General features: G+C 33.8%; 1 protein-coding gene across 5 annotated transcripts in view; it reads left to right on the top strand.

Annotated features, from left to right (window-relative positions):
* The window catches only part of LOC113497308 (potassium voltage-gated channel protein Shaw-like), a 77048-nt gene that overhangs the window by 42086 nt on the left and 20100 nt on the right, over window positions 1-14862 (top strand). For 4 of the 5 annotated variants that reach the window (XR_003400888.1, XM_026876805.1, XM_026876807.1 and 1 more), the window contains exons 3-5: window positions 6886-6949; window positions 14111-14255; window positions 14720-14767. Coding sequence is in view for 3 of the 5 variants with exons in the window: in XM_026876805.1 (XP_026732606.1) it covers window positions 14740-14767 (28 nt within the window). In the remaining 2 variants the exon portion in view is untranslated. The remainder of the gene's footprint in view (window positions 1-6885; window positions 6950-14110; window positions 14256-14719; window positions 14768-14862) is intronic. The other variant, XM_026876806.1, reaches the window with a different exon arrangement.

Below are 14862 nucleotides of genomic sequence, written 5' to 3'. Positions count from 1 at the left end.
TATAGTTGCAGGATTATAGATTTTTAACTAGAGTAAGTCATGCGATTATTATTGTTTTAATTTTTTTTTGTATTTTATAATATGTTCGAATTCAAGAAAGATTGGAACCCTTCTTAACTGCTAGTGATGTTTATTAAACTTCAGTAATAATATTACTGTAAAAGTCAGTAGAGTATAAAAGTGTTAATGCTTGGTACAGCTTTTGTTTAGTAATAGAAATGCTAAATTTGAGTACTAGAAAAGAAATAACTGATCAAGTGCGAGTCGGACTCACGAATCTGAGAATCACGTAAAAATAGGAAAACAAATCGGTTTGATGAAAAATATATTTGAGAACGGTTGCTCACAAGTTTATTTTGTCACCTAGCAAATTGATGACCATCTAAACTGTTGCCTTATCCCGTACGTTAATTAAATTAGTACCATAAATGCATCATCTGTCAATATTTCAACAATCTGATTATCACGGTTTAGAAGATACTGGTGACAGATGGACAGACAGTGTTGCGTCAGTAATCATGTTCCGTTTACAAAACCATTTAAATTACTTTTAGTAACATGTCTGTTTCCAAAGTCAAGTCTGTTTGTTTTCGCGTTATATTCTGGACAAAGTGAAAGAGATTGAGCGGAAAAGCGACTCTTGGCGGAGCGCCAGATACAAGAAAAACTGTCTGCCTTCAGACTGCCAGCCAACTAAGGAAGTATTTTGAAAAGTATTTTGCGGTTAGAATAATTAGTATTATTAAAATTTAAATGGATGCGTACCACAAATAGTGGATGGCAAAAGCAATAGACCGGACAGAGTAGAAGAATCTAAGGGAGGCCTTTGCCCTGCAGTGGGAAAGTAATGGTTGAAAAAAATAATTAAATCGATTTTAGATATTGTAATTTATTAAATTATTATGAGATGTAGGTTAAAAAAGTTTTCAGCTCTTAAATGTTCATGTTTTTGTAGCGGGTTTTCAAAAACACTTAATTCACTTGTACCGCAAAAGTCAAGATGAGAGGATAGACTTATGAAATACTAGTATGTAATATATACATTTGATGGCAACATATGTACTTAATTGAGAATATTGCAACTGTTTAGCTATACGATGATCTCATGATTCAGCTTCCTGACACACAGATGGACAGACAGAGGATAATCAGTAAAAGACTTCCATTTTTACCCATAGCGTACAAAACCCTAAAATAAGAAATAAGAAGAATAAAGAGATAAATATCAAAAAACTAAACTGATATAATGATCTTATACAACACCCCATAAAAGTCATCGTTCACTGCATAAAATTTCCAATTCTGACCTTTCCTTTTAACTATTAACTGTGCTATATAAAATTACTGACTTCTACAAATGTTTTCCGCTTCAGATACTTCAACAATATTTATTACAACAGTCGTAAAACTTGACATTTTAAACTGTGCTGTGTTGAAAGAAAACAAAGTGTTAAAGAATTTACGATGCAGTATTTTGTCAAAATGGTTTATTAATAGGGCATTGTGTTGGAACCCAGAAGGTTGAAATAACATCAAACCTTCTTTTGAAAACTGTTTAATTTTAGTTTTAAATGTATTTTTAAGCCAAACACTTACTGATAAAAAGCGTGGAGTACTTTTTTTTAACCAGAATGTAAACATCTGATGCATTCTTAACACATGCAAAACTCCCAGTACGATGCAAAACTCTAAAACTATAACGCCCCTTAAAAATAATGCTAATTGGCACATACACGGTATACTTTAACGGTAACTATATGAAGGTTTCAGCTGCAGTGCCGAAAAATCCCCGGAATTTTGAAGTCCGCATTAACTTTTGGCCAGAAAAGTTGCATAAAAATGTTTGAAAACAAGCCAAATATCCTCTTTACGGCTCAACTGTGGGTCTGGAACTAGTGAGTATGTTAAATTATGCTAATCATTGGTCAAGGTATTATGCAAACTGCATTTTTACAGTTTCATAATGTTATCTTCAGCAATTGCTGACACCGTTTCGAGTAACTGTTTTTAAATGAGTATTTGTGGAAATGTAAATTAGAGTTTAAAAGAATTGTGAGCGGGGTTTCTGATATTTTTTTTTGTTATTTTATTATGTGTAACCGAAATATAAAGGCCCAACCTTTAGTCAATCTATGAAATGACTAGTAACGGAATATTAATAAGGACAAATTTATATAATACCATACACAATACTTATAGATGTCTCACTGCTAGCCTCAGGCTTCCTCCCATATAGGGTAGTTTAGAGCATTGATACACATAGTTTTCACTCCCACATGTTACAATCCTTGAATAAGACTCTTTCTAGTGTCATACTCTTTACTTAAAGCCACAAAACTTAGTAATGACGTCATATTTTCAATAGCACCCCATCTCGATCATGAGGCCATCACGTATTTGGAAAACAGCTGTGCTTAACTCCAGTCATTTTTCCACTTCCTTGACATGTTTTCCTTTTCTCAATATTTTCCATTGGGCTAGCGACAGGCTGTTTGGTGCACCGGCTAAAAGCATGTCGTTTACAGCGCGCCGCGATGCCTCATGTGTGCTCACTAATATTTGTTGAAAGCCACTGAACTTGCGACCGTTAGCCTCTGCTATTTGCACGCTCTCTATCTTTTATAAAAGGGTTTTGGTGGAAAAATATTGTTCTAAAATTTATAGAAAGGACTAAACGCGTGTAAATGTTTGGACAAATAACTGATGTAACAGCGAATAAATTGTCTCAGAAAAGCTACATTATTGTCTAGATATATGAACTGCTTACGGTTTGTAAACAATTTAATACCTTATTACACTCATGGGCCTGGTCAGAGCCATCACTCATGACTATTATTTTTTTGATCAAATTCTCAAATAACCTCTTAAGAGTATTTCTTTTTACTCTTGCAGTAAGGAATTAAATCCTTGTATTGCCGGGGTTTAACAAACATTCAAGTCACATGACTCAGGACAAGATTTCACGTAACACATAAACGCTTGTTCTACACGGAGATCGAAAGCCGCGACACGTCGAGCTCAGTTAGTTTGTCCTGGAGACCTCAGCTACTCGACTAACTCTGCAGTCAAATTATAATATCTATTTCGTACTGAATATCTTGCTAGCTCAACTACAAAAAAACTATAGGTATCTTTCATCTCCACTCAAATATTTCAACAAAAAAATAAACAAACCATTTCAATATTCAATTTCCCGGATCAAATCTCATCACACTAAATCCCCTTCATAAATTAAAATGTCTCTGAAGTTCGGACACCTGCATTATCACCGCAAAATGTTGGACTTCACTTTGACAGGTCTAAGCCGCACTGTCCCAGCAGTCGACAATTACCGCATTAACTATTCAATGAATGAAAATTCTTGCCACAATGAAAAATATGACTTACTGAAAAGGCATTTTATAGTATTATCAATTATCGGTTTGTTCTTTAGTAGCACAAATAGGTTATTTTTTTTAGACTACCAGAATTTTTTTACATGTATAAAGATTTTTTATTCTGTATTGAAATCTGGGTCAGCATTGCATCAATATGTATATCGGCGGCACATTGTTCTCATTTAAGTTTGAGATAAGCCAGCAAACACAATAATTTGACGTGTAAAATGATAAGCATTTATCCTATTTGCCGAATAAAATATTTCATTACATTTCATTTGTCCCAAGAAACAGATAAAACCAGATTTTTCGAAACGTTCTAAAATCTATTATTTTAACGCTATCTATTGTTTCAAATTCTTAATCTGTATTAGTAAAGCCAACTTCGAATTCCCTTTCTTTATCTTCAATATTAGTTAAATAGACAACTAAACACCAGTAAACAATAACACAAACAGAATATTCATTGAGTTCTAACTAAGTCTCAAGGAGTTTGTAATCAATGTTACTTTAAGCTATTACAATAGGACTGTTGTATTGTGTGAGCAAGATGGCATGCTACATTATATAACGGCTTCTCGCTTGCACATGGGCCGAAGTCCTGCGGGTTCGGAATATGCGCGCAGAGTTAATTAGTGTGACGTCACAGCTACACAACTTTGGGTGTACGTCTGATTAAATTAAGAAACCTAGTACATGATGTACGATTTTGCATGATATATTCTTGTTTTAGATTGAAAAAAAATAATGGAAATTCACCCAGTTACTGTAAATAAAAACAAACAACAATTAATGCAGGCTTAACTTGAGGTTTTCCATTAAAATAAGAAACGCAAATATAGCCGAATCACACAAAATAATTTTTTAGAATATCATTTTTTAAGAACGAGCCTTGAAAAACTATGGCATAACAAAATCATAGCCGGCTACAACATAGTTGGTGGTGACCGGTTGCCATGGCAACGGCGCCATAAACAAACCCACTCAGAAAGTTGGTGAAGGTGAAGGGAATTACTTTCGCTCGATAGACACGTGTCGTACATATTAAAAGAAATTAATTTACATTTGTGTCAAGCTGTATTATGAATAAGAAAGGCAGAAAAAAATTTAGGTCTCAACAAATCGCGGTCACATACGGATCCTTTGTGTATTTGTAGTCCATAGTCCGAATTGCCTCTGTGTATGGTAATAAAACGTAAAAAAAGTTCACAAGGAAAAAATTTCATAAACATTTTAAGACTCATATTGGAGGTCCAGTGTCTTATATACCACTGTTTTTATTAAGGAATCTATATTTTTCTACTCAGAAAAACAATAACGAAAGAATACAACATTAAAAACTTTAAAAATGACCACAAGCAGTAAAAAAGTAGGTATTTGCCTTTGAAGAAATAAGGGTCAAGATGAGCATTAATCTTTGTCCCAAGCATAATGTTATATAATACAGGTTTAATGTAATTGAACTAAATTTTGATCCTTTACATTTTCCATATTATTATTATAATCATAAGATACTGTCAAAGCTCACAATTTACAAAATTCTCACCCCCGTCTTTTATAGCCATCGACAATATATTGGTATGTCTTTGATAAGATGAATCCATTGAAATGAATCTAATTTACTCAAAAGATTTGTGCGACGGTGCGAAAAGTAATTGAATGCTGAAAGAATTATAACTTGACGTGATATGAAATCGAGGATTATAAACTTTATCTGAGGGTTTTGCTTTAGAAATGTATTCTGGAAGAGGAACAAGTGAATTGTATGAAGTATTAAAGTGTTAACGTTAAATTTGCTTGAAAATCTGTGTTACTATACTAGTCATGTCGCGCGGATGCAGTCTGGAAGGCCTTTGCCCAGCAGTGAGATCTAAAACAGGCTAAAATAGTGTTAATGATTAAGCAACTTGTTACATATTGCATAAAAAAAAATAAGTAAGCCAAGTAATTTTCAGGAAAATAAAAGAACCAGTACCCCAAAAAATCTTTTCATTTAACGTATTCGTATTTCCCGCAGTTCTCAGCAAGGAAAACTCACCCGTTTTCATTTTCTCCACCAAGATATTCTTACAAATTCTCAAGTAAAATAATCAGTTCAAGATCCAAGCTACTTACTATGACATCCCTCTTAACCAGCATTCCGCGAAGGGAAACTGGCATTGTTACTTCAAGTGTCATTGAGCCGGAAGACGGTTGTATTTTTAGGTCACATGGCTAATTGCCGAGCTAGCTGACACTACTTATGCACTCAAATGAGGAAAACGAGTCTTTGGTTGAAAGGACTACTTGGGTTTTTGGTAGCCTCTCGTCGTTGATGATGTTGGTTTAAAAATTGACCATTACGTGCTTTTTTAAGGTTATATTACGGCATCATAATAGTTAGACTTTTATAAATTTGAATTTAAAATAATGACTTATTTAAATTTAGTTTGATACCCGCACTGTTAAGCAAATATTTTTTCGAAATACTGACATCACCCTTAATGTTAAAGTAGTCACCATGACCAAAATGTCTAGAAATGACGTCTCCAGTTTATTCAGCTCGCCCCTCCTCCTTTAAATATTCCGTATCGACTGTAGTTTGAAAATGATACTGTATTTCTGAGTACACATGCCTCGCTGGAGATGCTCGTACAGATCGTTCATTAGTGGAATGCAGATGTATCTCCAAAAACATTGCACATTACTTAGCTTAAATTTCCAACTACAACAACACTTTTACCTTTTTTATACGTCATTATTTCAGACATAATTTTACATTCAAATTTGAAATGCGTCATTTTTTACAACTTTTTTATTGACTTTCACTCTCTCTTCTCTAAACTTCAAATACACATCGTCAAACCGTTTTCAACCCCACATCCTTGAAACTGCTTAACATTTTCGCACACACTGCACCGTCCATAATGGACTTCCATCATGAAAGTCCACACAAATGAAAGGTCCAAGGTTTTTCATTGTTTACTTACTTTATTTAACGAACCCTTTTCGGATGGTTATTGTCAAATCTTACGGCGTCCATTACCCAGTTAAAGGGTTGGAATTTTGGAACCTCGTAAACTGATATTTTGGATTTAAAGGGATATCTTTATGTTTGAATGGAAATGGAGTAAACATTTGTTGGAAAAGATTGATACGCATATCGAAATATTTATGAATAAGAAAATAATAAGAATAATGGATAAATAATGTGTTTTCACATTATTTATCATACATTTTATTATTTTTCTCCACGATATTTTATGAATGTATCCAACAATAGATTTGTCTAAATAAGTCGACTAGATAAATACAGATAACTAATTCCAGCATCTGCAAAATAAAAGTACGACAGTTCAACGAAAAAGTTTTGATCATTTCATAACTAACCTATCCCATAAAATTCGTCTAATGATAGCCCTAATTTGATCAACCAACTCAGAACGAGCTGAACCAACTATCTTCCACGTATCTTATTGTTACTAAAATACTTTATGACCTCGACCTTGACCTTATTCCTTTCTTCCAGATTCAGTAATCCGCGACCCGGCGAGGGTAGGCACTAAAACGGCGGTCAACGCCACGATAGATACGTGAGTATGTTTGGATGTTACTTATGAGTTATGGTCTTTGTACATGTAGTCTTGGTTCTGTTCTTCTATTGTGTTTTTTAGCATTTATTTTAGTACTTAATCATCGTACAGGAAGGTAAGGACTTCTATTCTGAATTATTTAGTTCAATATCACTTCCATGGTCACCTGTCTTGACCAGGGGACGAAAGATGAACAACGCGATAATAGTATTTATTTAAGACGTGGTAGTCGACCCTCTAGAATAAGGGCAACTGACTTCCGCCAAGGCAACATACACCGAAGGGAGTAACATTCAATATATCTATTATACACGGTGATTTTTAGTCGTCTTACAAAAGGACTCCAGTTCATGTATCCGACGTAAAATACCCCTAGGCGCGATTTTTTTTTTTTCATCAACTAAGATAATAAGTACGAAGAAAAATCACTATTGTTACAAGGCTCGGACCGCGCTCGCGATAAAGCTGTGTTTCTAAAAAATTACGAATTGCATCATAATATTGAATAAAAATTGCATTTTAAATTTATTCAAATCTCATAAATACCTATTTATCATGAACGTGTTCTAGTCATTGGATACAAGAACTGGGCTGCTTTTGTAAGACGACTAAAAAATCACGGTGTATATTAGGTATGTTAACATATTAATCTCATTTATGATGTCGAAAATCAAGAGTTGATTTTTAAAGCTCATTTAACTGTAGGAGTACACTCAATTCAAATACGAGTAACATTTAATCCAACATTATTAGCTATTAAAAAGGTATAATAAACACGGAAACATATTATCCTCTCAAAAAGCAATTACCCAAGTCTTTGTCTGTAAAACTTAAGGATACTTAAATTAAGCCAGTTTTAGACAAAGATGAACTCGTAAACAGATTAAAAAAGGTACTTAAATATTTTTATAATCCATTTAGTTTGAAAGCCGAGTGAAATGTTTCTCGTGAAATATGAAACAGACACTCCTTGAATTATTTCCGTTTTACATTCTAAGATTATTAACGCTAAATTAAAATGTTTTAAATGAAAGTTATTTGAGAGCGAATTGTATATTTTGACTTCCGACTCTTCTCTGGACTTTTTCAATAATATGATTATGTTTTTTATTTGCTTAAAACCTCGTTAAACTAAACTTTTCCGAATCAATTTGTTTATGAATGTCTATTTTGCTAAAATCTATGATTTCTGGGCTTGTTTAGTTATTATAATTTTTTAATACATTTACAAAAAGTTTTACTCAAATTGAAATCGTATTGTATTTAGATCGTTGATTTAACTTCTTCCGTGTCAATCAGTAATAAAACTGGTTTAATTAACCTAGTTTAAAGCTGGAAGTTAAACAAAATTGATGATAACTGATTATGTGTTGCGTGCAAAGATAATCTAAGATTATTTTGTATGCCGATGAGTCGGTAGATAAGGTAAAGTTATTTTGTAATACTGTTTCAAAGGAACCAACAAAACCTGTTAAAGCCAACGCACTCTTGTTTTTCTTTGTTGTATTTTCTGAAGCTCCGCAGTCAGTCTGTCCGTTTTTCGCATGAACCGTGTCAGCTAGACACGTTGGTTTTTCTTTTCCTTCGCCTTACATGTGTGGAAGCGCCTTAGTATCGTGAGTCGGACTCGTATTTAACCGATTTATTCAATTCAATGGTAATAAAACCATGAGACTCAGGAGAAATGAACAAATTCGCAAAATATTAACAATATACGAAGTCTTGTTTATCGTCAATGGGTTTATATGGAGGTAGAGTTGACCACGAAGGACAAGTGTCATTATAAGTCAGAAGATTTAGCTAAAGTACAATAGATTTAAATAAAAGTGTTCTGTTTCCGTTTCAAATCGCCCAACAAATACAACAACATGTTTTTTCAACTTCGTTACTCAGCAAATCCAAAATTGAAAACCCAAAAATCTTCTGTTACAATATTAGTGAAATTAGATCAGGACAACTCCAAAGCACCTGGCGAGTACATCGTGTCACAAGGGGTCGTATCCCAAAAAGAAAAATATTAATATTTCTCCCTTGGCTCCCGTTACCTGCAGAACCCCATCTTGCAATTGAAAATTGTGACTGCTTTTGATTTCCACTTGCTACATTATGCTGTAATTTCAATTCAGTTAAATAGGAGTGCAGACGTGTATTTGTACTTTATAAAACGTGAATCTAATATAATTGAGAGAAAATATGGGCCTACTAGTTAATCATTATAATTTAATCAGCGGAGATTTATGTCTAGTTACATTTCCGCAGTGTTTACTAAAGAGAAAACGCAACCAACAACAAAATATATACTTTCTCTTTTCCTCTGCAGCTACAATGGCCAAAGAATAAAAGGGACAAAACAAGTCTCCGTTTCACCAACCGAGTTAATTCCACCTTATACTTGGTAACAAAATTTGTTCGGAGCTCCTCTCGAGGGCATCGTAAAAGTTGGTTAAGTGCCTGTATTGTGAGGACAGGAAGTATAAGCCACAGACATAGTATTTGCTGGAGAAAATATAAATGTACTGAATATACAAGCAGGAGATCGATCTGGATGGAGATATGTGTTCAAAATACACTCTCAAGATACGTTTCTACGGTGAGACTCAGGAGAAATGAACAAATTCGCAAAATATTAACAATGTATTATAGTCGAGATTTAGCAAAGTACAATAGATTTAAATAAAAGTGTTCTGTTTCCGTTTCAAATCGCCCAACAAATACAACAACATGTTTTTTCAACTTCGTTACTCAGCAAATCCAAAATTGAAAACCCAAAAATCTTCTGTTACAATATTAGTGAAATTAGATCAGGACAACTCCAAAGCACCTGGCGAGTACATCGTGTCACAAGGGGTCGTATCCCAAAAAGAAAAATATTAATATTTCTCCCTTGGCTCCCGTTACCTGCAGAACCCCATCTTGCAATTGAAAATTGTGACTGCTTTTGATTTCCACTTGCTACATTATGCTGTAATTTCAATTCAGTTAAAATAGGAGTGCAGACGTGTATTTGTACTTTATAAAACGTGAATCTAATATAATTGAGAGAAAATATGGGCCTACTAGTTAATCATTATAATTTAATCAGCGGAGATTTATGTCTAGTTACATTTCCGCAGTGTTTACTAAAGAGAAAACGCAACCAACAACAAAATATATACTTTCTCTTTTCCTCTGCAGCTACAATGGCCAAAGAATAAAAGGGACAAAACAAGTCTCCGTTTCACCAACCGAGTTAATTCCACCTTATACTTGGTAACAAAATTTGTTCGGAGCTCCTCTCGAGGGCATCGTAAAAGTTGGTTAAGTGCCTGTATTGTGAGGACAGGAAGTATAAGCCACAGACATAGTATTTGCTGGAGAAAATATAAATGTACTGAATATACAAGCAGGAGATCGATCTGGATGGAGATATGTGTTCAAAATACACTCTCAAGATACGTTTCTACGGATCTTAGTCCCACATAATTATTGATCAAGCAAAATGTTTCTGGGAGGTAATTTGCAAAAGAAAGGACGAGCATCGTATATCTTAAGGGCGAAAAAAATACAGCGAATTCTTAGTAAAATACAACAAAACTTTTACAAAGGATGAACATTATAATAGGGATAAAATGGGGTGAAGCATATTTTATACCGCTTGTAAATAAGCCTAACGTTTCGGGAGGATAGAATTATATTTATTACAACAATTACTCGCCAACGTTTAATTATTCACGGAGAAGAAGAATTTTAGCTAATACGAACTTTATTCTGCAACACTTTTTGTTTAAAATCAGGTTAGTTTCAAGGTTTAATGTTTGTAGCATGTTTTAAGATAAATTTACAATGTTTTTATTGCAGAATCTGATCATATCTTTATATGCCAATCTCTCAGATGGATAATAATCAACACTATATGTCATTACTCTAATTTCCGCTAAAAGCAGATGAAATACCTATCAGTTGCTATTAAAATGGAAGATAAATAATAAGGCTATTGAATTGTACAAGACTAAAAACATAATTCAAGTTATAACAAGTCATCGCTCAATTCTCGCTACAGACGACATTTGACCCCAAAATTACACAGTTTTTGTACTGACAAAAGCTCACAATAGCCTTTCAGTAGCCATGATTAACGATCTCCTAATTCACAATTTATTGGAGTAAACTTGCTACTATCAATCAATATCGCCAATATTTTGTCCTTTTGACTAATTTGGGTTAGATAGCTCAGTAAGTTTCGGGACTAATATTTGTTTAAGATAATTTTGCGAAGTTCGAGAATGTTAGATTAGTTTGTGTATTTGTGGCGCCTTTAGATATTATATCCTGTATTGTTCGATAGATGTTTCGTTGTTGACGAAGGTTGGAGGCTCTAATTAGGGTTGCAAGTGATGGTGCAAAGGAAATTTTGAGGGGTCAGCATAGTTACTACGAGTTTTCCAAGCACGTCTGTGGCCATTTTGAAAGTGAGACACCGGTAAGGGTAGTAAAAAGTGCAGTATTTAATATACACAGATAATACGTGAATACAAGCAAACTTTCCCTATCAACCGACTTCAAAAAGTACGAGGTCCTCAATCAGACTGTATTTAGCTTCTTTACGTTTGTTACCTCAGAATGTCATACTGGATGAAACGATTTTGTTGGTTCTAATAAAGCTTATGACTATTAAAATGCTGTGTTCTGCTCTGAGATTCTGTTATGCTTACCTTCAACACTGTACAAAAATTTAAGTTTGAACTTCAATGTCTGTCTTCTAAAAATGTTTCAAATGTTAAATATAAAAATCAAAAGTGAAATCTCGAGCAAAACATACCTACATGCAACATTTCTGAAGTCAAACAGCCGTGACAACATAATATAAAGAAACGTTTATATTTTTCTGTAAGCGAAAATACGGAGACGAAAATTCAGGTCAGCATACACAAGAATCCTCAGAGAGTATTGAACCACGACAGTTTCGCTCCCAGTTCGTTGCCATCTAAAGCGGCCGAGAAAATTACTTTTTTTGTTAGCTTACGTAGTGGAGTTTATTAAAAGGGAGCTCATTATGTGACGTTTAGTATCGGAGAATTGAGTGAGTTCTTCTTTGGAAGCCTGTTGTGGGAGTTAAGTGGAGTGATACAGGATGATGGGGTTTGGGAATTTGTCGGTGGTAGAGAGATCGTGGATTGATTTGTCGGCTAACCTTTAGGATACAAAATTCGATTGTTTGGGTAATTTTGGAAGTTTATAAAGAGTGTGAAATTTTGGCATGAATCTGTTGACTCAAAAAGCAACTCTCAAAATATCAATATTTCGTAATATGTTTGTATGTAATTTATCAAGAACTCATGGATTTCACGTAACTTTTCTCAGGTATCCATGAAAAAAACAGTACACGTCCACCTAACCCTTAGCTTAACTAAATAAAAAACACAATCAGAACTTCGTAACTGAACGATTAAGCAAGTTATAATTGAAAACGTTAACCCTATCGGCGCCTAATCTTCGGGTCGTCGGGACCAACCCACTTGTAAAACTTACTTAATCAAACTGTCCCAGGGTATAAAAACCGGGACCTTTTGTGTTTTTTTTAAATAAAATACGAGGGTGTTAAGAATCCTCCCGGGTCGGGGCATATAAAAGCCAATTCCTTAATTTAATCGTTGATAATTTATCTGGACTTGGTTTTTCTTCGAGGTGATTTAAAATAATTAATTAGGTATTTATATGTACTCCGAAGAATTTTGGGAGATCAAAATCGAGCACAATAATTGGGAGTTTGTAATTATGTCTTTGTGCATGTATCTAATGAGCCTTGAAATTTGTCTCTTTTGCCATAATTCAATTACTGTTAATTGTTAAAAACAAATTTTATATTTTTAACATTAATTAATTTTTCGGTGTTGCGTAAAAAAAAACATTTTCTATTATTATATTACTTTTTTTATTTACCGTAATAATCGAGGGTCCTAGAAAACACCTTTTACAGCCATATAAAACGAATGTCAATCAACAAACCCACTACTCGTAATTTTCCATTCCAACTTTTGAATTCCCAGTGCAGGAATTTATCAATCAACCAGTCATTTAACATTCCCAGAGTTGAAAAAATAAGTTTCTTGAAAAAAATTCTTAACTCTGGCTTTTTAACCACAAATATAGACATGTCGAAACTATAACAAAAACTTAGACAAACAGCTACAAGGAGTTCAACACATCGTTTAATCAATACTGAAATAAAATCGACCTGTATAACGGGGTCGATTCAGGGTCAAAGGTTTGGTAACTTTTACGATTTGCTATTTTTTACATTTTGACGCATAGCACACCAGACTACTACCTACTTGTCTGTCGATCGAACTGTTGATTCCTAGATTTGGTAAAAATGATTTTGGATTTTTCTTTCGTGTGGTTATTAAAACCTAATAAACACACCCTCTTGTTGTATCTTGTTACGATGTTTTACTTCACAATCTTACTTAGTAAACCTATATGAACGTCTTTAAAAAAGACAGGGTCCCTTCTTATGAAGTATCCCATGAATAAAAAGAGATATCTATCTATAATATCAGAATATTTACCTATAATCCTGTCTAGACAAACGACAATCAATGACGGTGATGCTATTATACGAGTATGTTATAATATAAATCTATGTTAATATTATGTGGCAAGTTAAGTAGATTGTATCCTTATTGTTATCAGCTTAATGGATCAACTCGTTTTTTTGCGGGAACCGAAAAACGAAAGTAATTATACTAAAAGGATTGCCAGCAGTAACCTCAAACGCTATAGGAACATACACAATGTACGCGTTTCTGAGTAAACGTTCTCTTACTTTCTATATTGTAAACGTTTGACTGATTCACTAGTTTCTGTGTATGAAATTCTTTACTTATTTTGTCAGTAAAGTATTATTTGAAACATATGAGACCCAAAAATTTTAAGTAAACATGTTGTCGATTAATATTTGCTGATTAGTGTTCTACTTCTACATCCAGATGGTATAGTGTTGTGTTACGATTTCTCACAGTTCTTTAAATCAACTAAAAGGATTGGCCTAGAAGAATAAAAAAGAAAAAAATTATATCAAACTTCCATAGGAAATAAGTCATTCCATAGCTGATTTTGGTATATTGTAATTTTTTTATTTCCTGGACACCAAAAAAACTTATGTTTTTACTTTGTTCCCAGGATTTCTCCCCCCAGCGATGCCTCCAACGAGAATACTTAGCGGGCTAGAAGACGATTATATAGAGGTGATGTCGAGGAGAGGACAAAGTCGGTCGCCGTAGCCCATAACTGTCCCGCGAAGCAGAAGAGAGTTGACAAGTAGCCAGTATGTATACACTCTTTTATAACACCGTCATAGATACTTAGAGCATTCCAAAAAAAATTGGAACAAAGAAATTGGATCGCTCTTAAATTTTGACAACCCTAAAACCAAAAACACTCTTATATCTCAACAAAGCTAAACGCTATCCTTTCTTTGACAAACATGAAAAGAAAAAACGAACGTTGAGTGTCGTTAGCATATTTTCATCCCACCCTTAAATTAATATAGTAAAAAACCAAGCAGCTAACACAAAACATTTTTTCCTTATAGAAATATTATTGGGACATCAACTGCGTAAACAGATTTCCTCGGAGTTTTTCTTACAGAAAGAAATATGACGAATGATTTTTCCACACAATTGCTTATGGACGAAAGCCAAAAAATAATACGGATTATATCTCAGTAAAAATATTATTCTCCCATTCATAATATTATCGGGCAATTAGAGACGCATTACTTATTTTCAGGGAAATATATCGATATCAAAATGTGGATACATCGGGTGCCAAGTAACAGTAAGAAATAGGGCACGTTGTAGATTTTATACGAAAATAGTTCAGTCAATTTCTATTCATATACTTCCTTGAAAGTCACAAGATAGTAAAAAATA

This window comes from Trichoplusia ni, chromosome 9 (assembly GCF_003590095.1).
Source record: "Trichoplusia ni isolate ovarian cell line Hi5 chromosome 9, tn1, whole genome shotgun sequence".
NCBI classification, from domain to species: Eukaryota; Metazoa; Arthropoda; class Insecta; order Lepidoptera; family Noctuidae; genus Trichoplusia; species Trichoplusia ni.
This window is presented reverse-complemented; position numbering and strand designations above follow the sequence as displayed.